General features: G+C 39.1%; 2 protein-coding genes across 3 annotated transcripts in view; one reads left to right on the forward strand and one right to left on the reverse strand.

Annotated features, from left to right (window-relative positions):
- The window catches only part of cyth3b (cytohesin 3b), a 46,815-nt gene extending 42,474 nt beyond the window's left edge, over positions 1-4,341 (forward strand). For both annotated transcript variants that reach the window (XM_036589210.1, XM_036589211.1), the window contains exon 13: positions 2,261-4,341. In XM_036589210.1, coding sequence (XP_036445103.1) covers positions 2,261-2,333 — 73 coding nt within the window. In that variant the 3' untranslated portion in view covers positions 2,334-4,341. The remainder of the gene's footprint in view (positions 1-2,260) is intronic.
- Positions 4,342-5,440: 1,099 nt separating this feature from the next.
- cacng5b (calcium channel, voltage-dependent, gamma subunit 5b) lies at positions 5,441-25,491 on the reverse strand. The gene is made up of 6 exons (XM_036589212.1): positions 25,182-25,491; positions 20,598-20,837; positions 12,517-12,603; positions 8,836-8,976; positions 8,598-8,743; positions 5,441-6,789 (listed from the first exon to the last, which is right to left on the reverse strand). Exons 2-6 carry the CDS (start codon positions 20,791-20,793, stop codon positions 6,532-6,534), a joined length of 828 nt encoding a protein of 275 aa, XP_036445105.1. The 5' UTR covers positions 20,794-20,837; positions 25,182-25,491; the 3' UTR covers positions 5,441-6,531.
- Between the last annotated feature and the right edge of the window lie 1,856 nt (positions 25,492-27,347).

The following is a 27,347-nucleotide window of genomic DNA, read 5'->3' on the forward strand; positions in this document are numbered from 1 at the left end:
GAGGAGGATTCGAGCAGATGAAAGGGTTTTTCTTTAATCCAAAAATCGCATTCTGCCCACTAGGGATGGACACGGTCATCATATGCCTTATCTTTAATCATGATTTTGACACCAGGGAGAGAAAAGAAGTGCTTTTTTGTTCCCTTTTGAAGCAAAAGTGCTCAGGAAACGGTCAGCAGTGAACCACAAATGTGCCTTTGAACTCATTGAGAGGTAAATGTGGCTTTGAACTCATTGAGAGGTAATAGGTGTGATGCTGCAGCATCTCATCATCGTGCCCAAAGGCAGTGTGTAAAGCTCAGAGGGACGAAGCAGCTTTTTCCTAAGCGTTTTCAAAGGCACGTGGCACGTGGCATAGCTCTCACAAACACAATCCCTCTCCTCCAGCTTCATCACTGAGCAGAGCACAAGCCAAAACAATGTGATATGGCTTTATTTCCCTCAGAGAAGGTTTGATATTGCGATTATCAGTGACAGCAGGTCATATTATTAGATGGGAGGGTTACAAAACACCTACATATACAGTATCATTACACTTGCGAGCCCCTATAAACTACAGTAAAAAACAATGAAGTGAGCAGTCTAGCTAACAGGTTGCATTTAAATGTTTAAATGTTGAAGTGCAACATTAGCTAAAGGAAACGCTAAGCAGAACATGACAAGATTTTTGTTCAAATCTTTACTCAAGAACTCTGTAAAACAGCAATACTCAAATTATCAAATATATCTCATTTAAATGTCTGTTACAAGCAGTTATAAGCTCCAAATGTCTGTGTACAGCTGCTATAGCACTAGGGCTGAACAACTTGGGGAAAATATCTAATTGTGATTTTTCTGACCAATATTATGATTGTGATTTACATTGCAATTATTTTCATAAATTAAGGTCCAGGTTTCTAAAACTTGTGTTTATAATATAGACTATAAATTAAAAATTGCATCTCATGCAGTTTGATAATTCCTCTCTTTTAAATTGGAAAATAAATTTGATCTTTCAGCCTTATATAGCACCCCTGTTAGCAGGGTGCTAACATAATACTGCTACCATACAATGTGAACTTCACACAGAACCATAGATTGGTTTAGTGAATCTACAGGTTGGCTAGAGGTAAATCAGCCCCATCTTAGCCATTTCGTATTTTTTTATAACTTTTGGTAATGCTAATGATGCTAAAAAGGGTCTACAGAAGCTCAAAATAATCAGCAAATCTAGTCATTTATTAATTGCAAGTAAAACAACGTGGATGCCAAAAATGAAACCTAATTTTGATGCTTTTTTTCTTTGGAAGAGAAGGTGTTGGTAACCCTGTTGGTTAACAATTACTGTGACATGGTTATTAGATGATGTGAACACTTAAATTATTCTAAATACCCTCAGAAAGAACATCTTTCACGTGTCAGAACTGAAAATTGGACAACTGGATAAATAATTTAACATTTTGTGATTTGTTTGAGGGCTTGTTTACATATTGCAAGCCTTGGCCAGAATTACGATAACTATTAAACAATATATTGTAGCCCTGGTTTGAAAGAGAGTGAGAGAAACTGTCCCCTCGACCAAGCCATCCTCCAAAGAAAAGAGGGGCTTTTAGAGAGTTTCCGCAGTAGGAGGTTGAGCTCACTCTCATTGTGATACTAGCTCTTAATAGGATTTTCACCCATGAAGACAGTGCTCTAACACCACCAGAGTGCCTTTGTAGGACACACTTCTGCTAGTCAGGATGGTTCTAGGCCAAAGGTTCACTGTCCTGGTCCTGCCCTGCATATTTCGGAGTTTTTCTGATCTAACAAACCTACTTTAACTCAGGAAGGGTTTGTTAATGAGCTGATTAGTTGGGTCAGCAGAGAAAGCACCCAATTATGCAGGACAGGAGTTCTCCAGGTCCACTATTGGGAACCACTAGGGGAAAGCTTGGACATGACCAGGTGTTTGCCTATTTTAAGCTGGGATCCAAAAAGGCATGTTTTTTTGGGAGCACCTAGAACACAGCTGGAATGCGGAACGTTAGAGGGAGTTGTTCCGACTCGAAACTCGGAGTGGGCTCCAGAAAAAGGGGGCGGGGACCTAGCTTGGGAAACCATGGAAACCAAACTGGGTCATTGAACAAACTTCTCTCCCTCTCGCTCTCTCTTTTTTGATCTAGTTAAGGCAGGGGTTTGTAGAAATGCGCTTGTATTTCCATATCAAAGATGCTGAAGTCTGCCCTCCCCTCCCTACTGCACATAATTTATTTGGTTCTCTTTTAATTGGTTTCCTCAGAGCCAGCATCAGCAGGGATCCCTTCTATGACATGCTTGCCACCAGGAAACGACGCATCGCCAACAAGAAGTGAGGGCGCCGCTGGACCGCCAGTAGGACGGCACACACATGCACACGTACGCGCTGTCCTGCAAGATGCTCTTGAACAGCTGCTGCACGTGTGCTGATGTCGTCAACCTGGGACACTAAAACTGTCACGTGAGCTCATGTGACCCCAAATCCCTTTTTATCTCTTTTAACCCACCTCTCCTTATTTCTGTACATTTTACCCTTCTTGTGTCAGGGCTGAAAAAAAACCCAAATGCGGCTGTCGTTGTTCTCTTTGCACTTGCATGGATGTCAGTTTGCATACGTGGATGGCGCACGTGAGAGCCCAGAGGACACACGTTGGGACTTCACTTACACTTCACAGACTTCAACCATGAAAGCCTGGTGTGACGTCAAACCATTTTCAGCAATTACAGCAATGCTCTTTCAAAAAATGCTGACACAGTTGGTAGAAAATGAAAGCTTGTAGTGGCCAGTTAGAGTCATGGAAATAAGATCCTTATAGCTCATGCTCAGTAGCTTTCATCTGTTATTAGGCCGTGTTGGCATTTTTTTCCGCAAAGTGCTCCTTTAATGACGAGGCTAAGAGCTACAGTGCACTCCCTACTGGTCCAATCATGCAGACCTATATTGTAATGCCATTGTAGCTCTAAATGACTTAGACTATTATCTCACTCTGGTGCTGAATGAGTCCCTGCCTGTGACATTTGTTGAAGTAAAACAGCAGAAAAAAAGCTTGAAATGAGTGTGATGTAAATGTGGGAATGCTATTTTAACAATACGTGGCAGTCTTGAGTCAGCTGGACTGATTTCTTAAATTTTCAGACAGAATAGTAGAAAAAATATATGCCGTGCACCCTTTTAACTTTTTGTTGTGAATCGGCAGGTACCAGTCAATTTAAGCTTTCTGTTCAGTCTTTAGAACTGACAGGTCTTACGTATCGCACATCTCTGAGGAAGAGTGCTGAACTGGGGTTAGTTTTTACTTTTGTTAGTCCAATTATATGGACTAACGGGAGCTGATCCTAAATCAGCATTTTCACTCCGAGATGTCTGATGCGCAGGCCTTAGTGTAGAAGAGTCTTTTCAGTGGGTCAATGTGTTGATGTGATGCGAATGCAGTTCTTTTGTTTTTCTGCTTGCTTGCTTTTATGTTCCCTTTACAAAATTGAACAGCTTTTTATATTTATTTTCTCTGTGAAATTGTTATATTCTACCTGTAATTGTTGAAACTATAGACTTAAGTTATGTGTAAATAATGTAAACAGTTGTCATCTTTATTGTGTATGTATGATTTATTGCATATAAATCTACTGGTTACATCACGCATCAGCTTTGGTTGAGGGCTTTCTCCTCGACAGCCTTATACATTAAAGGGGAATTCCACCAATTTTGCAAAATTTCTGCACAGTTAAATTAGTGAGATGTAAATAAAGTCGTTCAGAGTGGTTTGATGTGAAGTGCTCCATCCAAGAGAAATTTACAGAGTTAGAGTTGTTCAAAGCAGAGATGATAGGAACCAGAAGTCCAGGCGTTTAGTGACTCTACAAGCTCCCTCACAGAGAGTTATTACATCAAATCATAATGGATACACTACCTAATGCCTGAGACATTGTTTTACAGTAGTAGGATAGTAAATAATATGGCTCCACGCTACAATGGACCATTTCACATCAAACAACTCTGAATGACTTTGTTTACATTTCAATTATTGAATTATGCAGAAGTTCAGGAAAACCTGTGAAAGTATTATAATCCTGTCAGGAGACATTTTATTTTTCAACAGAAACCTTGATGATGATGATGTGATTCAGAACTAATTATTATTATTATTATTATTATTATTATTATATTTTCTTGTTTATCCAGTAGTGATTTATATGTATTTGTAAAATAAGAGCTCTAGCCTCTGGCAGAATATTATCTTGGACTGAGCTGTGAGGCTACACATTAATTTTTATATGTCTGTAAAAGCTATTGGTCATATTGTACATGATGTATAACATAAAGCATTGATAAGGCTTTAACCTTGACTTTGAGAGATGCCTTCATCTTTCATCATGAACCCTCTTCACATTATACACCATGAGGAACTCCAGATTTAATCCTACAACCCATGATGCAATGGGCCTATGCAGTGTTTGATGTCTTTAGTTGGGAAAAGGCTCCCCTAGTGTCTGACTGAATAATTTATCTCTTTTTTTCTGGCTTAGTAGAGAGCGCCCCCTAGGTTTGTACATAATTTACAGACGTCTCACTTTGCATGAGGTATATACTCACATACTGGCTGTGAGAAACACCTACTTTGTTCTCACACTCACTTTATGAGATCTACTAATCTTACAGCACCACTACATACAGGTGAACAAAAAGACCACAAGCTCATTGGCCATTTTATCAAGTACACATACCATTCAGTTGTACTTTGCAGGTGTACAATTACTGACTGTAGCCCATCTGCACCATTTGTCAGCAGCCCTCTACCCCATCCATCAGTGGAAAGGAGCCATCATAGGACCTTAGTTCACAAAATCTTATTTGGACGGTGGACCATTCTTAGCACAGTGAAACTGACATGGTAGTGTGTGTTGCACTGATAAAAGTGTATCAGGAAAAGCAGCATTTCTGGCGTTAAAATGTCAGTGTCACTGCTGGGTTGAGAATAGTGAGAAAAGTCCACCAACTACAAATATCCCGCCAACAGTGGTCCTGTGGTCAGAAAATGACCACTGATGAAGAACTGGAGCTACCACAAATTGTGTGTGAAAAAACATGAGCTACAAAACAAGGTTTACTAACAGTGTAGGTGTGTCTAATAGAGTGGACAAACCCCAGATTTGGAACCCCAGATTTCATCCCATAGCCCACAAAGCACTGGGACTATGCAGCATTTGATATCCTTAGTAGGGAAAAGGCTCCCCTAGTGTCTAACTGGATGAATGATCTTTTTTGGTGGAGAGCACTAGAGGATGGCAAATGCAAACAGTGCATCAACAGATCAGGTACCTGCTCAGTCTTTAATTGCCCACCAGCAAGGCAGACCTACAAGGCAGGTGTTTCTTTTTTTTTCTTTTTTTGATTGACAGTAGTAAACCAGTGCTCTATGTGAAAAGCATTTACTAGTTCTGTGAATTTTAGAACTAAAATAAACACGTTTTTAAATATTGAAGAGAGCTCACAGCACAAAATGAGCCTTTCACAGTTATGCCTTGTTATTTTTTTTATTCAAAAGTTAGTAGGCTACATTTTACACATTACATTCAGCGGCACCTAAATACCTGAAAAGCAGACATTACAAAAGCAGTCGATTTTGTTTACCCAATACATTTACCAAAGTAAATCACATACGAACTATGAACTGTCATCAACAAAGCAATGTATGATATTTACATTTCTGTCTGATCCCCAAACTGGGGATGATGTAATAATAAACTGATTTCTTGCAAATCAATCAATAAATAAATAAATAACCGTTAAAAAATGTAAATTATGCAAAAAGAATCTTGTACCCAAAGATTTGCTCCACACTGCCCTGATTTAATGACACATACGTTCCTGTGAAAGCATTGCTGTAGAGGTATATGATGTCGTATAGGGTGGATTTCATTAAGAACAATCAGACTTTACCACACAAGGCTTACAATACTGGACTGTAAATGTCACTTTTTTCCTTAATATGAAATGTTACTTACAGTTACATCAGCATCTTCTATTCAACACTATATAGTCAGTATTATGCTCTATAGGCGTGAATACTGGTGATGAGACTCATGTGACTCATAATTACCATGTGTGTCTTCTAAGGATTCTTTTTTGACGCTCTATTGCTGCCACTTAGCTACACTCAGAATAGATAGTTTTTCATTTATAAAGCTGCCTTTTCTTTATTATTATACATCGTATAGGAATATAAATATGTATAATACATCCAATAAATAATCTTTTCATACATAATCTGATTTTACAGGCCCTTCCATTGTGGTCGGCTACCACTGTTAAAGTGACACTGTAAATGATTACTGCCCCCTGCTGGTGAACAGGGTCCACTGCAGCAAAACGGCTCTCAGGCTCAGCTCAGCACATCACCACCACTTTCAAACAAGAAGGAAAAAGCAGAAGTCGCACACATTCATACCATCAGCTCATTCTTCCTCTAGAAAGAAACCTTAAGACTCTTAGTTTAGAACCTGCTTCTGTCTTTCTGTCCGACTGTCTGTCCGCCCTCAGCAGGGCGAGGAGGAGACCTGGTCGTATTCGGGGCATTTGAGCAGGGCGGGGTAGCTGGCATTCATCTGGAGCGAGGCTTCGCTGGAGATGTCTGAAGGGCTGCGGCCACGTGTCCACGCCTCCGGGTGCAGGAACTGGCCCGAGTAATCTGAGCAGTTGCTGAGGCGCGGCCGGTAGAAGCTCGGGTGAGGCTGGTACATCTCCTCAGCCGTGTAGCGCTTCATGAACAGGTAGACGGACATGACTCCGGCACTCTGAATGGAGAGAAGAGACACAAGCTCTGGCTCTGAAGAGAAGCAGCCTGTTTATCTAATATAGGATCAGCAGCTATAGACTGTTACTGATCTTTCGTGTTGAAGGAGGTGAGATCAGGTCCGTGCTTAATAAATGCCGGTTAAACCAATGAAGAAACGATCAGAGGCACATGAGTTAGATTAAAATTAGAACAAACAATTATATGAATAATTTAAAACAATTACTGCTCAATAAATACACTAATTCAGTGAAAGTGTGCATTTTAAAATGTTGTAAATCCATACGGAACAATTTTGAATATAAAGAGTTTTTGAAAAGAAAAAAAAAAAACGTCTGAATTCATCTGATGATTAAAAAAATCTCTGTAATAAGGGTAGTACTATTAATCATAATATAGCACTGATATTTCTTGTATGTGTAAAAATATGATGACATTTGAAAATGGGAGAGAGGGATGGTTCTGTTTGTGTCATTTCTTCTTTTACGGTGCAAAAAAATAGAAGCCATATCACCACCAACGCTTCCTTTAAGGTATTGCAAGCTGTCGGAATGTACATATTATAGACAGCCTTTGTTTTTAAGCAATTGACACTGACTTTTTTCCCATGACTGACGTCGTCAACAACATCTTGAGTTTGACCACTGATCATTGGATTGTGTAAATGCATATTTTTTTTGCATATATTTGGACATATTTACTTCAGTTACCAGTGCCTTAGAGGAAGGAAAGTGGAAATAACTGACATACAGAAATGTGCCACAACTGAGCATGGTGGAGTAAAACAGAATCAGATGAGTTATAAGATTACCATGGGATATAAGTAATAGCACAACTATGGGAAATTTTGTAACAGTGCATTAGCTGTGCATAGCTCCTAAGAGTAGTTTTGCTGTTTTGTTCTATGCCCTGTGGAAGGCTAAGGGGGGCATTTTTGAAGCATAAAATCATTTCTGAAAACAGGAACTTTGAAGAAAAAGCTGGACCATTCCTTTACAGAAGAATTCCACCAAAATTGCTGTGTAGTTAAATCGCTGAGAAGTAAACAAAGTCATTCACAGTGGTTTGATGTGAAATGTGCCATTCTAGAAAATCTTACCGACCCAGAATTGCTCACAGGTGGTGACAGGAACCAGATGCTGTGAGCCTCACAGCTCAGTCCAAGTGTTAAATGCCTCAAGAACACTACATCATAGAAATTTAGTAAACAAGGTACAAATACGCTGCCTGATGTTTGAGCGAATGTTTATCAATAGTTTAAGTACAAGTGTGTTTTTTTTTATGTGTTTTTTTTAAACACATTCATGGCAGATAGGTACATGCCAGGTGTTGTAAGGGAAAAAAAACATATTTTTTTCAAATTTACCACTATTTTATCAATTTTCAGCATTACATATAAAACTCTAAAAACACGTGTAGGTTAATTGGTCATTTTGCATGGTCAAATGCAATGGTTACATTTGAATTGTAGACACTGTGACCTCCTGGTTCCACCATTGAATTTCTCTGTGTACATCTCAACAACTGAATTATGTAGAAATTTTGAAAAAATGGTGGAATTCCCCTTTAAGCAACTGCTGCATCCAAAACTATTCTTTCAATAGCATTCAGCTCTTGAACCCCTAAATGGTCAGTAGTCTTTCTTCTATACTGAAGCCACATACTTTCTCTCTGACAGGATTAAAGGCTCAGTAAGGCTCATATTTAAGGCTGGTTTCTTTGAAAGACTTGCTGGTTCCAGAGATTAAGAAATTCCATAAGCAATAACTCATACAAGGCAAAAAGCACCGCCATGGCACAGACACTCACCTCAGTCAGCAGAAAGGAGATGGCAGCAAAGGCAAAAGACCAGCCATACTTGTAACTGAAATAGGCCTCGTTACTTTTAGTCCTGTTCAGCACTTCATCATTGATGCTGGAGATGTAGAGAACAAGACCCACCACCAGAGAAAGACCTGAGAGCAAGCAAACGAAAAAAAGGCAGAGAGGTAAGAAATACAAAAACGGGCAGACACGTTCCATTTCTGATGATCAAGCAGAGCAGTACCTGACAGAATGAAGAAGATTCCAGAAACGAAGGCCAGTATGGTGCGGTGGGGGCGGACATGCCCAATATTATTAAGCACGAAGCCGATAAACATGAAGAAGAGGCTGACCAGAGGGAAGGGTGTGGCTGAGCGGATCATTTCTGTAATAAAGCAAACAATAATGAACATTATTACCAAGAAAATGACCCCTACATTTTATGGCTTTGTACAGTATAGCTTCATTTTTCTGAGTCATTCTTTGCAAAATGATGAATACATTTCTAAGAAAATATTTATGCCACTTACTGTTGCTGCTAGTCTGCAGTACTTAATCAAGAGAAGTACAAAAAACACTTTTGACCAGTATAATATGGACAATATGACATTTATTGCTATCATGATAGATTTCTACCCATTTTTTCCCACAAATTTAGCCATTTAGAATGCAAAACAGCAATTCTGTTATGTCAGCTAAAGATGCACACACTGGCTAGCATCATACTGACTGATGGGTCAAGAGGAAGGACCATCCTACCCAACCAGAGAGAGCAAGTCCAATTATGTTCTCAATTGGTGTCCTCCAAGAATGTAAGGGAATTTTTCACTGTTATCATCCTATCTTCATCAGTGTAATGTTGATTTTGCATTCGTGGCCTAAACAGCGAAAGCTTCTTTATGAGCCTGTGCTTGTGACATTAATACTGCACAAAGTGGTTTGATGATGACAAAGCTTAATCCTGATTGGCTAGAAGCTCCACTGACAACCATGTGCTCGCAAACTGTGTTGAATACTGTACGCAACCTATTAAAATGTGTAGTGTTTGTGGTTATTATATTCATATGTGAAATGTATATTCTTCAAATAAAACTTATATACTGCATGTGAACATCGTGAAAGCTGTTGGAATACATTGGAAAGCTGTTGGAATTGCTGCCCAGGAAAACTGTTCGGCTTCTCGACTCCTCCCCCAGCTGCAATGGGCTACTATCACTGACTGCTAATGTGCAGCTCATTTCAAACAAGCCCATTATTTCAGGCTTTACAGGGTGACTTACCAGTGCATGGACACCATATTTTAGCACAGGACATTTCCATCTTAAGGTGCACATATTTATCACTAAAAAGCATTTAAACCCATACTCTTTAACTTAACTTATTTTTAGGCGATTTTCAACACAGTAATGTTCGAGTGGCTACTTGAAATCTGCACTGTGTATCATTAAGCATAAAATATCAGCAGATTAGACTAGAACAAGCTTGTGTTGTACCAGAAGCCAGGCTGGAAGGTGGCAAATTAAGCAGATTGTTTCTGCAATGCATTTTAGTTTCAGTTGAAGCTGCTTTGTACGCTTTTGTCGCATAGCTTGTAAAAGTACTGATTACCATTTTAAAACATTTTAGATTTTGTTATACTTATGAAGTCATTTACTTTTTCATTGATGTTTATTACACAGTGCCACTAACGGCCCACAATGGCTCACTTGCTCCCCCTCACTGTTGGCCTGAAGAGATCAAGAGGTTGCTTTGTGGTCCAGCTGTGGTCATCTCCTCTTCTAACTCGTCCCGCAGTTTAAGATACTGACACTGTTTCAACTCTGGAAAGTTCGGTCTGAACCAGGAATGGTGTGCTTGTATACAGCTTTTTGATTGGGTGTATGTTTTTAGACTTCTTTATTCCTGTAGGAATGAATGGAGCACCAAAGTTTGTGCACCCAAATTATGTCATGTTGAAGTCCATTTGTTACACCCTATTAAACATGTGGGGAACCACAGCAACCATGTAGCAACATCCTTGCAACCACCTAGGATACCATAGCAACCGCCTGGCAACACCTTGGCAGCCACCTAGCAACACCCTGGCAACCATAGCAACCATTTATTAACACCTTTGCCACCACATAAAATACCATGGTAACTGTCTGGTAACACCCGAGGAACCACCTAGCAACTGCTTAAGCTGTGCAGTTATTCTACATTTTCTTTAGGAAATGCACTTTTCTAGTTTTTAAATGTTTCCTTTCATGTGTGTTCCAACTTATCAAATGTCAGAAAAACTAATATCATGTAACATGAAACTGTGTTCAGGTATTGTGATGCTGTATTTTTGCCATATTGATCATCCATACCAGCCCACCATTTAAACACGATTCAATTCTTTATAATACTACACCACATATCACACTTTTGTAGTACTTTAAGAAAAAACTAATATTTTGTTCATGCAATTTTTCGCCTTAAAATAAAAACTGCTTTATAGCCTTGTGTAGCCTGCCCTTTTTAGAGCAGTGTTCTTTTTCTTATGTGTATTATATAACATTCTGACTTCTGTACTGTGTTTCATATCGTGCTGTGAAGCACCTGCCAATATCCGGCCTTCTCTCAGCAGAATGGAAAATTATTAAGGATGCAGGGCTTGAGATTGAAATCAGTAGCGAGTCTGAGGAGGCTTTATTCTGCAGAGTGAAGGTGAGTGTAATACAGAAAAGAGATGACTCATAAGCGGCCAGTGTGAGCAGGAAACACTCTGATGTGCTGATGTAATATTGCAATTGATTAGTCATGTTACAGCAGGGACAGGATTTGCAGATGGCAGATAAAGGGCAGGAGGTCTATCCATTTATTTAAGTATTCAAATTTTAAGCCGGAAATTAATCTAATACATCATGGGATATCACACTTCCTGTGTGAATTCTCCTCGTTTTAGTTTATTTTCACATACTAACAAGCAGGGATTACAATGGATTGTAATTCTGTTGAGTCTAGAATCATATTAGTTTGTTTGTTCATGGTGTGGTTACTGAAATAGAACATGTAGTGTGTTTAGCAACAATGGAAGATTAGATTAGAAGATTACAAATGGTTGATGAGTTATGGTTGTTGCAAGAAGCCTAAAAGAGGCTAGACTTATTTGGAACCAGTTCAGTGTCTCAAATGCAACTACATGTTCTGACCACAAGAGGGCACTATGTAACACACTATTACTCATCATGCTGCTCCTATTCCGTCCTGTTTCTGCCTCAAACAGCCGTAAGACCTTATATCTCTAACATTAAAAGTTTAGTATCCTCTTCTTAAAGTCAGACATGCTATAATAAAGCAAAATCATGTGTAATGTGTTAAACACGTGTTTTATCACAGTTAGATGGTGTTAGGCACGATGCTCAGCACAGCAGTTCATTAAAGCAGAATTCCACTGATTTTTGAAATGAGTGAAATGATTCATTATGGTCAGTTTATTCATAAACATTTCATGTAATAGCTTTCTGTGAGGGAATTAAGCTCTTGAGATGTCTGGTTCCTATCACCACCACTGTGAACAACTTTCTCTAGAATGGAGTATTTCACATCAAACTTCTTGCTGTAATTTTGTTTACATTTTAATGTTTTAATTATGCAGAAATTAAAAAAAAGATCAGTGGAATTCCAATTTAACACAAAGTAGGTTGTTACATCACAAAGCAATATAATTAATGTTTTATATACACTATATAGAGATTTTATACATCGGTTTTGACAATCAGACAATCAGATTTGAAACTATGCATTTTAGAACTTCAATCAAATAAAACTCAGACCTGAGGAACTACAATACACCTTGCCCATGACCATCTAGCAAGGCTGGATTCTACTCCATTGGATTCTACTCACGGTAATACTGTATATTCCACAGCAAAGGGCTTAGACAGACAAAAGAACTTACTCAGGACACTGACTGTAGATTCACTGGTCAGCTGGACACTCATGGGCATGACATATTCTATAGTGAAGCAGCGGCCCGTCTCCTCTCCTAGAGAGAGAGAGAGAGAGAGAGATAGAGAGAGAGAGAGAGAGAGAGAGAGAGAAATATCACTTTGACATCAGAGTAATGACTCTTTGATGCTGATGCACACAATATGTAATGAAACTCACAGGACCACGATGGAGAGATCACACTAGAAACGTACTTACTCACCCAGTCATCAGACACTCGTCAGTCTCCTCACTCACACTTGCTGACACACACACACACGTGTGGCATACATTTAAAACAACCAAATAACCCAAAGCAGTTCTTCTACCCGAAGAATTGAGGAGTACGATGCATTCCACTGATTCCATTAACATTCTATTGATTTTGGAAGGTTAGAATTGATTATTTATTATTTCATTTATATTGTCTATATATGTATATTTATACCATTATATTATTATATTTGTTTATATTGATTATATTTATCATGACTATATATTTTTATTGTCTATATTCCACTACTGTGTAAATAATTCATCCATGTGTTTTCAGTGTATGTTTAAATGAATTTTGATTCAGGTATTTTGGTATGAATCAAAATTCATTTGAATTATGATGATGTCCTGGGAAACACAGTGTGAAATGTTAAAAATGTTTCTAGGATACAAAAAGTGTTATGTAAGTGTTATATTAAACATCCAGCAATGCTTGAATGAAAAAAACAAGACTGAAATGTGATAAAACATTGCTCAGTTTCTTGGTCAGAATATTCCAATAAGCATGCTTGCCTGATATCCCTCAGCAACTCACCCTAAACTAAACACCAGCATGAGCAGGGAGAAACTGTGAAAAAGAAACTGGAGAGAGTAAAAGGGGATTTCCATATCATCACTGTCTCCATTTTTATCATTTTTACTTATTACAGTTGCCCTTGGCCCTATATTGTGTCAAAGTGTCATGTAAAATGGACCAATAAAAAAAGGTCCAAAGAAATCTGTGGTGGTCCTGTGAGGGTTCTGACCACTGAAGAGCAGGGTGAAAGGGGGCGAAACAAAGTATGCAGAGAAACAGATGGACTAAAATCTGTAATTGTAAAACTACAACGTGCACCTATACCGTATGTGGAGCTGATAAAATGGAGAAGTGAGCGAAGATACAAGGAGGTATAATCACTGAAGTGGCCAGTCAGTGTATATAATGTGCCCAATTTAAAAAGAAAACACGAATTCAGACGATCTATATTACATTTACAGTGTAACTTCCTATTAGTTCACATTTAAAGAAAATCAAAGTACTGTAGTGTGTTCAAGAAATGTTTTGGCATGTTAGTTTTAGGGTATGTGTTCTCCAGCATTTGTTGCACTTGGTTCATTTTGCTATGAACTCTGATTGGAGAGGGGAGGCTAGGAACTGTCCCCGGTAGGGTATTTGCACCAAGAGTAGGAGCTGTGAGCTGGGTGAGAGAAGGAGTTGCTAGAAAGAGAAAAGCTTTGCCTGTGTACAGCGTGGCTGTGGCTGACAACAGCTGGAAAATAAAGCACTAGCGTGAAATAGCAGTGAGCAATACAGTACGTTAACAGCCTATGCTGACCTGTAAGTGCCACCGTGTGACTTCCAACCAAAGCAGGTCCAACCACTCACCCACACAAGCACATTTATACATTCCTCACAGCAGCATATGCCAGAGAGCAGACTAATGTGCATGTGCCCATGTGCCACATTCATTTAGAGATTCATGTGGGTTCTGTACGTGACTGCGAAATCTATTTAAATGGTCGCCATCCGTCTATCTGCACATGGATGGATTTAAGAAGATGTGTGCACACACGTGTTAAAATCCTTCTCCTGTGGGGCTACAGGAGACAAGCCTTCATCATGGATCTTCTTCAGACAAACTCTTTAAATCCTGCTCTCCCTGACAACTATTACCATGGCAATGTCAAGGGATGAAGATTAGAACAAAGACATAAGAGCACCATTGTAGCCTTCCTAATAGCTCTAGAGCCTCTGGGCAGACAAAGACAAAAGCACGTAAAGGTTGGGGGTGGTATAAGTTCACTATGGTTATGTATGTCTTCATAAACCCACACCATTTTTGTGCTTATACTTCACATGCTGTTTAATTTGCAGCTTCCATATTTCCGCTTTGCCTTTTAGAAACTCAAGCAAGCAGTTGGCTCTATTCAGTATCAAGAATTCTCTCCTAAATCTTCAAAGGTGGTGCTACAGACATGAAACAGAAGATCATTAACTGTAAGGCAGCTTAAGAGCTACCAACTTTGGTAAAAATGTGGTAAAATTTCAACCTAAATAACTGTGCCAAAAACGGTTCTGTGGAGCAGTGGTTTTCAAAATGGTCCTCTGGGCCAGAAGGTCCATCTTTTTTGTTCTACCCCAATTTCCAACACACAGGATAGAGCAAAAATGTAGACCATCTTAGGGGCCCTGAGAACTGGTCACTGCTTTAGAGTGATCCCATAGAGCAGAGAGCAAATCCAGACCTTAGATCAAGTTTCCAGTCCTGCATTGTGTTTTCACTGGTACTTAACTGAATTGTTGATGTGACTGATTGGCCACTCCCTGTTGTACCAACTGGTGACTACAAAATCCTGGACAGGAAACTGAAGGTCCAGATTTGAACACTTCTGCTATAGAACCACTTTTGGGTTCCTAAATAAGATTTCAGTGGATGGTTCTTTAAAGGAATATGTTTGTAAATGACGTGTGAGTGTGACACACCTTACATTTTAAAGAACCTCCACATAAAGTATAGGCTCTTTACCACTTAAGGCTTTGTCTAGAACTCTATGTTCAAGACAAGAACCACTGAGAAACCTTTATTTTTTAAATATATCTTTTAAAAAGGAAAGATGTATCGGGGCGTTTTCACACCTACTGTGTGGTGTGGACCAATCAAACTTTATTTAGTTCAGTTGGTTTTAACAGGTTGTGCACTACACAACTGATAATCTGCTTCTAAGACACCAAATGGGGGAATTCAACATCAGAACATCCCAAATCTGACTTTGGCATATGGAACGCTGAATGATACATGGGGTCAGGCATCAGCAATCTAACTGGTTAAATTCAAATTCAAGCCAAAAAAATAATGAAGAAGAGAGATCAAGAAAGGTTTATTGTTAAGGCTTTGATTGTGATGCATGAAGACATTAAGCATCTCTATTTCATGTAACATAATGAGCAAGATATTTTCCCTCCAGGCACACTTATAACCAACCAAAAATGGTTATAATTCATTTTTTTTGACAATTTTCCAACCTCTTTTTATCTCTTAGAATTAGACTGTTTTTGTTACTGTTCTTTTGTTCGTTAGTGGTATATGTAAACAATCTCTGTTCTGATTGGCTGCCCTGCACACCTCACTCCAAAAGCATTTGGAGATGAAACATTCCTTAGAACCTCAGTGTGAGTGGGTGGAGCTAAACTGCTGTATGCTGAATTGATGGATATATGTAAATGAGTTGTTTTTTGTGACATTTCTGAATAATTGATTGTAAAACTAAAAATAATCGATTGTCAAAGAACATGTAGGTGTGTAATTTGGTGCACTTTAGTTGTTGCAATGTGGAACAAGTCACAAAAACCCCAAACTTTTTTTGCAATTAAAACCAGCTTTGATAATATTTCTACAGATCTGAATTTTTGTGCTACATTTTTTGTTATGCACAGCTTTTATTACTTCTTTTTATTTTACCTTTGGAAACTTAAGAAATCAGTTGGTCTCTATGAGAACAAGAACCCTCTTGAGGAAAGTACTTGACAAGTATATTCAAAAATGAGCATTAACTGAAAGAACGGAAAGTGAAATGAAAAGCAAAACTAGTCCCTTTCCACTTTTCTTCTGTTGTGCAGCTTTTATTAACCAATACTTGTTATTCTCTCTTGCTTTGTTCTCTTTCTGACTCACTGGTAATACTCGGACTCTTGTTTTCAAATCTTTGCTTCTGTGGAACACAGCCACTTATTTTCACACTCCATACACATGCCAAATTTTGTTCTGTTTCACCACACACACCATCACCGTTTCCCTTCTTTCTTCTTCTTCTTCTTTTTTTCTTCTGGCACAACAGAAGATTACTTCTCTGTGAAGAACTGGCTCTTTTAGCCAACCAGGCACCAAACCTGGCAGCTTTATAAAATCCAGGCTGATCAGCTCTGGCTGAACACAATCAATCCTCTCAGCCTAGCAGGCAGCTTTAGAGAGAGAGCTACCAACTTTAGTAACTTCTCAACAAGGAAACATGTATTAAACAAAACTTGTACTCAAAAATGGTAACTTTACAGGAGAAGGAAGAAACATTTTTAACTTCTATTTACATTCCAATGCCTTCTTGCTTTACCTATAGTTTAGAAGCTAAAGCTATCACACAACATTCTAACTTCTGACTGGTGCAAGAGAAAATTTAGTACAAAAACGCTGAGTAATGTTTGTTTATTTGAGCTCAGGTTTTTTTTGTTTTGTCATCAGGTAGTTACTTGGTATCACTAGCTTGCAAGCAAGACAGCTAAACAGCCAATTTGGGCCCTTTACACATCACAGATGCAAATAATCATCAGCTAAAATTTCATGACAAGCCTACCTTCATCATTCCACAGAAACACATATCATAGAAAACTCCACGTGTAGCTCCACTGACAGCATTCGTCTATCATCAAACTTTCATCTCTTCATCCATAGAAACCCAATGATTTCACGATCCCTCAAACGATTGGGCTACAATCACTAAATCTTAGATGATTGAAAAGCTGATGAAGAGAACAGCGTTCACACAAAGGGCTGCCTAACCCTGCTATTCTTTCTTCTTTCCACATCAGAAACACTCTGATTTTGCTACTCTTTCAATTTTCTACTTTAAAACCAAAATGTTTCCTTTTTTTGCCGATTGTCTGAGTGAAAATGGGTTAATAAATCTACAGATAACACACTTAAAAACCGCATTTCTATTTATCTGCTGAGTTTAATATACTGGGAAAAAATAACATATAAAACGTAAAACGTGCCATAACGTTTGCACAGGGCGCAGTTTATGTGTTTTCCCCTCATATGTTAAATTCTGCAAGTAAACATTAACTTTGCATTATTTTCACTCAGAAAAGCAACAAAACGTTATTTGCCAAGAAGTGCCAACATTTTTGCACACATTTGTATAGTACTGGTCCTCACTACCTTTCACTTGCTATATATATATATATATATATATATATATATATATATATATATATATATATATATATATATGTGTTTATATATATATGTATTACAATTTTTGCAAGACATATTCCTTTAAATAACACAAGCTGCTTGATCTGCAAGGGGGCAGTTCCACCTGAAGAGATACAGGATGCAGGATGAGGCAACGGTGTTGTGGCTGGACTAAAGTCTGCTGTATGCTGTGTAAGAAGCAGGTGCTTCAGCAGTAGGAGACCAAAACTGCTACAGAAGATGACAGTATCTTGGAGGACAGCACTATCCGCTTACCATGCTTTCATCTGTAGTCTGGCAAGCTGTTTTGGCCATTAATGTCAACTATAGACAGATGCTGATATTATTGGCCTATATGAGGTACTTATGATAAGTCAGTATCAGCATTTATAATGGCTGATAAATGACAACTAAAAAAAGAAATGGGGAGGCACACAACAGATCCTTCAACCATATTACGAACAATCAGCAGAGTCAAGCAGACTACTCCACGACAGAGATCGTCTGCGTTCATGGTAAGCTAATGACTGTCACTTGAAATACATTACTTAATAATAATAAAAATATCCCCATCACTTCACCTCTTAGTTCAAATAAGCCTGGCAACATTTATGTCAGTCATGCCTGCTTTTGCTGCAGTAAAGTGAAAGCTGGTAGTGTCAGGCAAAAATGCGATTCATTGCTAAATTAGGTTACCCACAAAGCTAACTAATGCTATGGTTATCAGTGGAAAGCAACTAGTGTTAATGAACGGTTAAACTGTAGTGTTTAACTTATTCTGCCTAAATGACAAGGCTGAAGTCAGTGTATTCGCGAGCTTCTTGTTCCAGTTTTCCCTTTTCCACCTTCAATGGTACAGCAGTTACATTCCAAACTGTGAGGAACGAAGGAGATCTCTTGCACTTGAAGACACTCTGCCCTTTTGAGCTTCGTCTCGTGTGGAGCTGCATCTCCAAACTCAGCTCAGACTGAAAGATCTGAGCTGTGAGGGAAAGTTTTAACTCCTGAAATGAGGTGGAGAAACTTCATATTCTCCTTTCACTTTTCCAAATTGTTCACACTGTCACAGTTTGTTGGTTTGTTTTGTGAGAAGTAAAGACCTTCATATAGACATTCTGCCCTTCTTTTTGTGTTGCACGAACAATCTGCTGAAATTGCAAAAAATATATTTATATATTGCGTTGTGTCCGGTGTGTAAAGTTTTATTGCAAAAACATCCCGTCCGAACATTTCGCATTTCCATGTCGTTTTTTCGCGCCGCTTTCGGTGTGTAACAGCCTTAACATGCTATGTTTGGATTCTTCAGACGATTAAACTGGTTAATCATTACATTCTTTAAAATATAATAAGACACTACAGCGTAAAATCCTGAATATGCAAGTGTATTTTTAAACTGCATTATGTCATGTTATCTTGGTAAAGACTCTTAAATACCTACACGTAACAAATGTTGGGGAAAATCTTTGTTTATGATTTCAGAAGAAGAAGAAGAAGAAAAAAAAACATTGGCCGATATATCAGATTTTTAAATCCTCAAGTATTGAAATCGGTATTTGTCTTAAAAATCAAATACAGGCTCTAGTTTCAGCCTCGGGCAGCACTGTTTAATAGTTGCAATTAGTAGAGTTGCTACAATCAGTTTTGAACTAGCTTTTGTAAAACCACCCAAGACTAACTCTACGAACAGGCTGTTAACCAAAGCAGGAGCATCAAACTGTGTCTGTTTAAAATCTGTCCTCATATACAACATTTAGCCATTTCAGATCTCCTATCACTTGTTATTTCACTTGTAATCTGTGGCTAAACAGAAACATTTCAAAATGTATTCACTTATTACAAGAAGTTATTCAAAAATGTTTCATAAATAAATAAAAACATAAAAAGCAGCGCAGCCGACTCTCACGCATTGACCATGAGACGCATACAACAAGGTCTAATCTCACCATCTCACGCCATACATTACATTTCTTAAACATTTTTACACAGAATGGCCAAAACATCTTCATGTGCACCAGCATCACCTTACTGCTAGCTTAAAATGAGAAATTACATATGCAAAATATGCATTTGCGAAACAATTAGCACTATCGTAGGGGTGTTTTTCATATTTTCATATTTTTCATATTTTTTTACATCATATTCTTCATATTTTGAACCATTTTTGCCATTTATGGTCCGAGCTGAAGGCCTAGCTCTATTATTTAGGGTTCACCACTGGTGATCTGTCACAACTCATTAACTTGGGTAACATGAAAAATGAGTTTAAAGTCAGCATGAATCAGAAATCAAAGTGCGTCTTTCTTCCATACCATGACATAAACAATGCAGTAACAGAGAGGGTCTCTCAGCTAACTGACACTGTCACTTGATGATAGGTTTGGGTGGTAAGGAGGGGAGGTGAAATGTAATATTATTGGTACATGATGATGTAATCAAAATTCTGAAGCTGTTTTAAAGATGATAGAAGACTATGGGAAAACAAGTATTTCGACTGTCAACTGTAAGTTATGACTTTGTGTGCAACTTCTGTAGTAAACTCTGGAATACCAGAGACCACCTGTATGCACCCAAAGGGGTACTGATCCTGCCCACTGCACTAAATATTGGGTATACACATAGAGACTGGTCGACTAGTCTATGCAACCTCTAACACACATACAGTGTCAGCTTTACCTAATAAGCGACATAAGCAGCTGCTTAGGGCCACATGCCACCAGGGGCCCCCCAGTAACTTCTGGGTTATTACTGTACCATTATGTTCTGTACCATTATGTTAACTCGCCCCCAAAGGGCTAAACTGACTCTGCACATACACACAGACACTCACCTGCCAGGAAGCAGACCCTCCAGAGGCCGGAGTGCAGGGACGTGTGGATGTCGGTGGTCTGGTTGAGGGGCAGGATGACCCCCTCCTCCAGGTAGAGCCAGTAGTCGGTGCTGACGGCGATGCCCAGCAGCCCCAGCCCACACACCGCGAACACGCTGCTCAGCAGGGTCAGAGCCTTCCTGCCACACGCGCTCATACCACCCAGCCTCCAGCAGGGGACGCCCGCAGCACAACCGGAAACTGGAGGACAGAAATGAAGAGGGGTGAAAAACAGATGGGCCATTAAAGTGGGTTTCATTATAAAGTGAGAGCAAGTCTCGTTGTTGAGTGTGTCAGAGAAACGCATCTTTTTCTCCTCTCACATCCGAAAGACGCGGTGAGTCATGTGAGGCCCGGAATATACGCGCAGGGAAAGGAGGAAAATGAGAATGGAGGTGGAGATGCTGAAGAGGGCGCTGCTGTCAGAGGCGCACAGATGCAGAATGTACACAGTGCAGAAGGCAGCAACACTAATGGCTTCTCTTAACATGTGCTGTTCTGTTTACATCAGCAGAGCTATTCTGGAGCACCTCATGCACACAAGCTTGTATTCCTGACGTTGTTGTAGTAACATTACTATCTTACTCGTCAACTCACTCTACACCTGAATCCAACCCAAGCCTTCTCAGCAGAGACAGATCATGGTCTCACGAGGCCCCTAGGTGCAAATGTCTTTGGAGGCCTCCCTACACCTACACCTGCAAAAAATGACCAAAAATAGATGTGTAACATAACTTTAAAGGACCCATATCATAGAAAATTGGATCTCCTCACTTTTTTTGCAATAAAATAGCTTAAATGGTGCCTTTTGAAACAAAAAGTTAAAGTTTTGAAATGTACCACTCACTCACCAGTTCACACAATCAACATCTTATTTTGAATTCAGTGTTTTAGTGATGTCACAAAAACCAGCTTATTTACATATACCTGCCTATTCAGTCTACAGCATTTTATCCCAACTCACTCTTGATGTAATAAAAAGGAGTGTTTTATCTTGGGCTTCTTTTTGAACAAGGTCCAATACAGGGCAGCCAATCAGAACAGATGTCATATACATATATCAGTCTTAAAGGCACAGTAACAAAAACAGCCTGTTTAAGGGAAACAGAAAGGTTATAAAATAGTCAGATAAAAATGATTTTTTTTGACAGTTTTTGGTACCTAAAGCCACATAAACAACATAAATGAACTTGAATAAAAATGTACCTAATTAAGAAAATGTTGTATATGTCCACTTTAATTAACTGCTTATGTGCACTAAGAACAGTGCTGGAAAAATGCAATGTAACCAAAACGATTCATTTTCAAAGTCTTTCCTGCAGTTATATTTCTGCATATTTTGTTAGGGGCTTTTAATTATTTTAAATATAGTGTTAGTCATTACATATGTGGGCTTTTCATTCATCTAATTTTTTGCATCTGCATGGGACAGTCTCTTGTCTTTGAGCCACACTGAGCTTTGTGATCTGAGGCCCACTGAGGCCCCTTGCAATCTAAGGACGCAGGTGCCACTGGCCGTCCCTGCATCTCAGTAACCAAAAGGAAATCTTTTTTACATTTTACATTTTGTTTAAAAAAGACATCTAATGTTCTTTCAGTGTCATAATATTCATGTTTTTCCATCATCTTGAGGACATTTGTCCTAAAGAGCTAAATACATGACCGCCCCTCCCATATACACACATAGAAACAGTAACTGCAGGCACTAATGAGGCCCTTTCACTCCTTTCAGCGCATCTGTGTAGGCTCAGCTGCAGGTGCTGTGACAGCATGGCGACTCTCTGTGTTCAAAGCACTGCCAGACCAATAAAGAAATCTTATAACTATAAATAACAATATAATAAGAAATAATACTAGAGTAATGAAAATCACCACTTGTTTGAGTTTGAATAATGAGTAAGGAGCACATATTGAGCAAATGTACTTAGTACTAATAGTTTTGAAAGGATGAAAGGATTTGATAAGACATTGATAGATGCAAAATAATACAAAATCATGGATTATGTGAAACTGAGGAAGCTGAGGGAGACAATCTACGCTACAGAGAACACTACACAACACAACAAATAATATTTTTAATGCTAAAGGATATTTAATATCTATACAATATTTTACTACAAAAATTAGCTGGGCTTAGTTACTGATTTACAGTCCATTTGGAAATGTAGGAGTTTATAAAGAAGCTTTCTGTTTACAGACCCACAACGCATGAAGAAAGTTGATGAGATTCAGTCAGTTAGGACACTAATGACCTGTATCAAATGATAATGCTGTTACTTTTGTGACAGTTTAATAAAGAGCTCCTCCTTTCCTTAGTGGATGAGTCATTTCTCTGCTGCTCTAATGGTGGGTGGATGGGGGGGTTCACCTGTTAGTGATGTGGACTGACAGTAGGCAGACCAATGCCTTCAAACCTGAGCTGTACAGGTGCAGCAGCTGCTACAGGCTGAACATTTTCATTACTGTTACAAAGAATCGCTCTCTATCTCATCCCCTCTCTCTGTTTCTCTGTCTGCCTGTATATCTATCTATCTATCTATCTATCTATCTATCTATCTATCTATCTATACATCCATCCATCCATCCATCCATCCCAGCTTTAGCTTTATTGGCATGACTGTATCAAGTATGACTTTATCAAGATTGCCAGAGCATAAAAGGGAACATTTCATGATACTAATAGCAAAGGTGTTAATAACAGCAGCAATAACAATAATAACCCTAATAATAATTAGAATTAGAATAATTAGAATATTGTCTCTCTTTCTTTATTCCCTTCTCTCTTCTCCCCCTATCTCGCCCCTCTCTTGCTCTCTCTCTCTCATTCTGCCTCTCTCTCTTTTTCTTACTGCCCTCTCTCCCTCTCTTTCACTTTTCCTCTTTTTTGTCTCTTTGGCTCTCCTTCACTTTCTCTCTACCCCTCTCTCGTTTGCTTTCCCTCTCTTTCTTTTTCTTCCTTTCTTTCCCTATTTCTCCCTTTCTTTCTTTCTCGTCCTAGTTTCCTCTCTCCCTCCCCTTCTCTATCTTCTTCACTTTACTTCTCTCTCCATCTCTTTCACTCTCCCTCTTTCTTTTTTTCTCTCCATCTCTCCCTTTTTTCCCCGTTTCCTCTCTCCCTCTGCTTCTCTCTCCCTCTCCTTTTCTCTCTCCATCTTTCACTCTCTCTCTCTCTCTCTCTCTGTCCCCTTTCACTCTTTCTTTCTAACTCTCTTCCCCGTCTCCTTCACTCTCTCTCCATCTCTGCCTTTCTCTCTCCCTCTTTTTCTCAGTCTCTCTCCTTCTCTTTCTTTCTCTCCCTCTCCCTATCTTCTACTTCCTCTTTCTTCCTCTTTCTCACACTCTCCTTCTTTCTTTCTCTCCCTATTCTTCACTTAATCTCTCTCCATCTATACCTTTCATTCTCTCACTCTATCTTCCACTCTCTCTCTCTTTCTCTCCCTCCCTCCCTATCTTCCACTCCCTCTCTCTCTCTCTGTTTCTCTCTGTCACACTCTCCGTATCTGTGATTAGAACAGACTCATATACTCATATACACTCTGCATGCTCTGTCTTTCCCTCTAGCTCTCTTCTGTACACACGTATGAACCACACACTCACACACACACACACACACACACACACACACACACACACACACATACAGCTGAGAGTGGTGGTGATGATGTGAGATGTCAGATGAGAGAGTGACTAATAGGAGCTGACTGGCTGAAACTGTAAGTACAGCGTCTCATACAGTCTACACAAGAAGGGTTCTATATAGTACCAAACAAAGGTTCTCGGACTTGTTACAGTGGAACCTTTCTGTGTAATATGTAGATCCATTTTAAAAAGGTTCTTTAAAGACCCATATAAAACAGGTTTCCATCATAAAGAAGAATCATTAAATCACACAAAGAACCACTTACACAATCAAATGGATCTCTAAGCTGTCAGCATTTGTATAAATATATATGTATATACATATACATATACATATATATATATATATATATATATATATATATATATATATATATATATATATATATATATGGACACAAATGACCATTGTAAGCGGTCATTGATCACTGGGGGTTTTTAGTGTGTGTCAGTTTTCTACTCCAACACAAAGCCTTTATACTGAACTTATATTTTTCCCAGCATTCCAATGAAGCCAATTCCTCAAGTCACGAAGCTGAAGGCTTCTTGCTCGAATTTTCCGTTCCTCCTTAAATGCCAACTTCAGTCTCGTTTACAGACACGTATTCATACAACATATATCAACTGTACATTTCATATATAATAACTTCTCTACAACATACACAGAAATTTATCCGCCTTCATCTGCGCTCCTGTCCGGGCTTTATGTTCAATATAAACTGGATACAGTCACGCGCGCGTTTACATGGGTTAACTAAACCTCTCATCAGTTCATTTATCCAGACAGAGCGCTCGATCTTCGTAACGGCTGACTCGAAACGTGAACTATCCATATTCACCATGAGGAGAGCAGCGCTACGAAGCACTAACTGAGACATCAGGTACCGTAAGAATTAAGTTCATTACCTGAGAGAGATCAGCGGTGTGAGGGACCGGCTGCTGCTGCTGCTCGGCTCGCTGGTTAATGGGGATGAAAGCAGCGCAGCAGCGAAAGTAATGGAGCTGCACTTCAGATCAGTCTGATGAACAGTGGAGAGACTCACTGTGGACACGCAGCTCTCAGTTCCAGAGTCCTGTTTGAGCGCTCTTCTCTCTGCAGCCTCTGCGTCAACTACACTCCTCACACACACGCGCTGCATCTGCTCTTGGTTGCTGCCCACTAACTTCACGCAGATGCCTCGATGAAGATGAGGGAGGAGTCCAGCACTTCTGTTGATTTTCCTGTTCAAACATACCCAACTCAGCAGTTCATTACCAGTTTAGAAAGTCCAGGCTTTACTGGATGGCTCTTTGAAGACATACGAGTTTAAAGAACCTCCGTATAATTAAAATGGTTCTATACCGACTAAGGGTCTTCCTACACCCACACCAACAAGTCAAGAACATTTTTAGGAACACTTATTTTTAAGAATAAAAATCTCCAGCTGTGCACTCCCAAAAAAAAAAGGGGCCAAGAAAGGCTGTATGGAGATCTGTAGAAGAACCCTTTTCGTTTAAAGAAATCTTTCAACTGATGGTTCTCTATAGACCCATTTTTTTTGTAAATGAGATATGTGAATGAAGACTGAAGAAGTTTAAAGAACCACCACTTTATATAAAGGTTCCATTGTCATGAAAGTTTTTACGAAGAACTATTCAGTAACCTGAAAGGTTAGAGGGAAATAAGCCCAGTGCTGGACGCCTGCCATCCTGGAACAATGTCGGACAATGTGCACTCTTTAAAATAAGATGGCAAAAATATGTTTGGAGTGATTCAGAAGAAGAACCGGGTTTGATTTCTTAAAGGGGATTTTTTATATTTTCTGCATTATTAAATGGTTAAGATGTAAACAAAACCATTCAGAGTGGTTTGATGTGAAATGCTGTTCTCTGTTCTGGAGAAGCTTGCTGAGTCTCCTTACAGAAAAGTCATCACGCGAAGTGGTTATGGATATGCTGCATGATGCCTGAGACATTGTTTATGATTATGTTGGAGAGGTACATGCAGATTTATCACTGTTTCAATGTCATCAACACTGCATATAGAAACTCAGAAGACACGTTTAGGATCACTGGTTGCTGGACAGTAAATAAAGCTGCTGGTTTGTGTTGCAGACATTGCAACCTCTGGTTCCTATCACCACCACTGTAAAGAAAACTCATATCTGCAAGTCATCATCAAACTCCTCTGAATGACTGTTCACATCTCAATAATTGAGTTATGTAGAAATTTTGAAAAACCAGTCAACTTCTCCCTTAGGTAACCTCTCAATTGAGTAAATGAGATGTGAGAACATGAAAAATAATATTTGAAGTTTAAGGACCTCAACATAGTGTAAAGTTTCTACAGCAATTAAAATGTTTTCCTAGAATCCTTACAGCCATGTAACCCACAATTTAGGAGCCATTACATTTAAGAGTGTAGAATTGATCAGTGTTTTCTTAATCCTGCTTCTCTGACCCACAGCACTGGCCAGTTTCAAAAAACCCATGACTTAACATGATCCAGCTCACAAAAGGCTCTAAAACTAGTGTGAGCTGGGTCAGGTGTGTTGAGTCAAGCAAAAAAACTGAAATTCTTTGATTTGCAAGCACAGACTTATAAGGAATGGAGGAAACTACAGTAAATCACTGAGTCATCCTATGTTTTTTTTTATTTGGTGATGATCCTTTACGTTATTCAGAGCCAAATGCACATTACACCCAAACTTGAATTAATTCACTTGGTAAACTGGGATTAATGAATAAAATTAATTAGGACTTGTGTTTAGCTACATCTCAGAAAAACAGCTGTTCTTGTTGATTAGCTACATGCATTCCATTGCTGTGGTGACTTTTAGTAGATCACTGGTCAGCAGCCCTGCTCAAGCTTCTCAGAGTTCGCTCCTGTAGCCCCACCTCATTTCCAGGAGTAGTTCAAACACGCAAATGGTGTATTACCTAGTAATAAAAACATCTATCCATAAGCGAACTCTGAGAAGCTTGGGGAGGAGTTCTGGTGGTGGCTTGCTGGGATTGAGGTAGCCAGACCCTAAAGGTGAGGTGATCATTAGGCCAGTCGTGTCCATCTTCCCTCATGTTGAGCTGTAATTC

The sequence above is a fragment of the Colossoma macropomum genome, unplaced genomic scaffold (assembly GCF_904425465.1).
Source record: "Colossoma macropomum unplaced genomic scaffold, Colossoma_macropomum, whole genome shotgun sequence".
Classification (NCBI taxonomy): Eukaryota; Metazoa; Chordata; class Actinopteri; order Characiformes; family Serrasalmidae; genus Colossoma; species Colossoma macropomum.

What these genes read in the sequence shown, in the direction of transcription:
- cacng5b (XM_036589212.1), bottom strand. Translation starts at nt 20,793, where the DNA reads ATGAGCGCGTGTGGCAGGAAGGCTCTGACCCTGCTGAGCAGCGTGTTC. An exon ending in ATCTACAGTCAGTGTCCTGA is followed by an intron (nt 8,977 to 12,516) that starts GTAAGTTCTTTT and finishes GCTTTATTACAG; the next exon opens with AAATGATCCGCTCAGCCACA. An exon ending in TCTCCTTTCTGCTGACTGAG is followed by an intron (nt 6,790 to 8,597) that starts GTGAGTGTCTGT and finishes CTCTCCATTCAG; the next exon opens with AGTGCCGGAGTCATGTCCGT.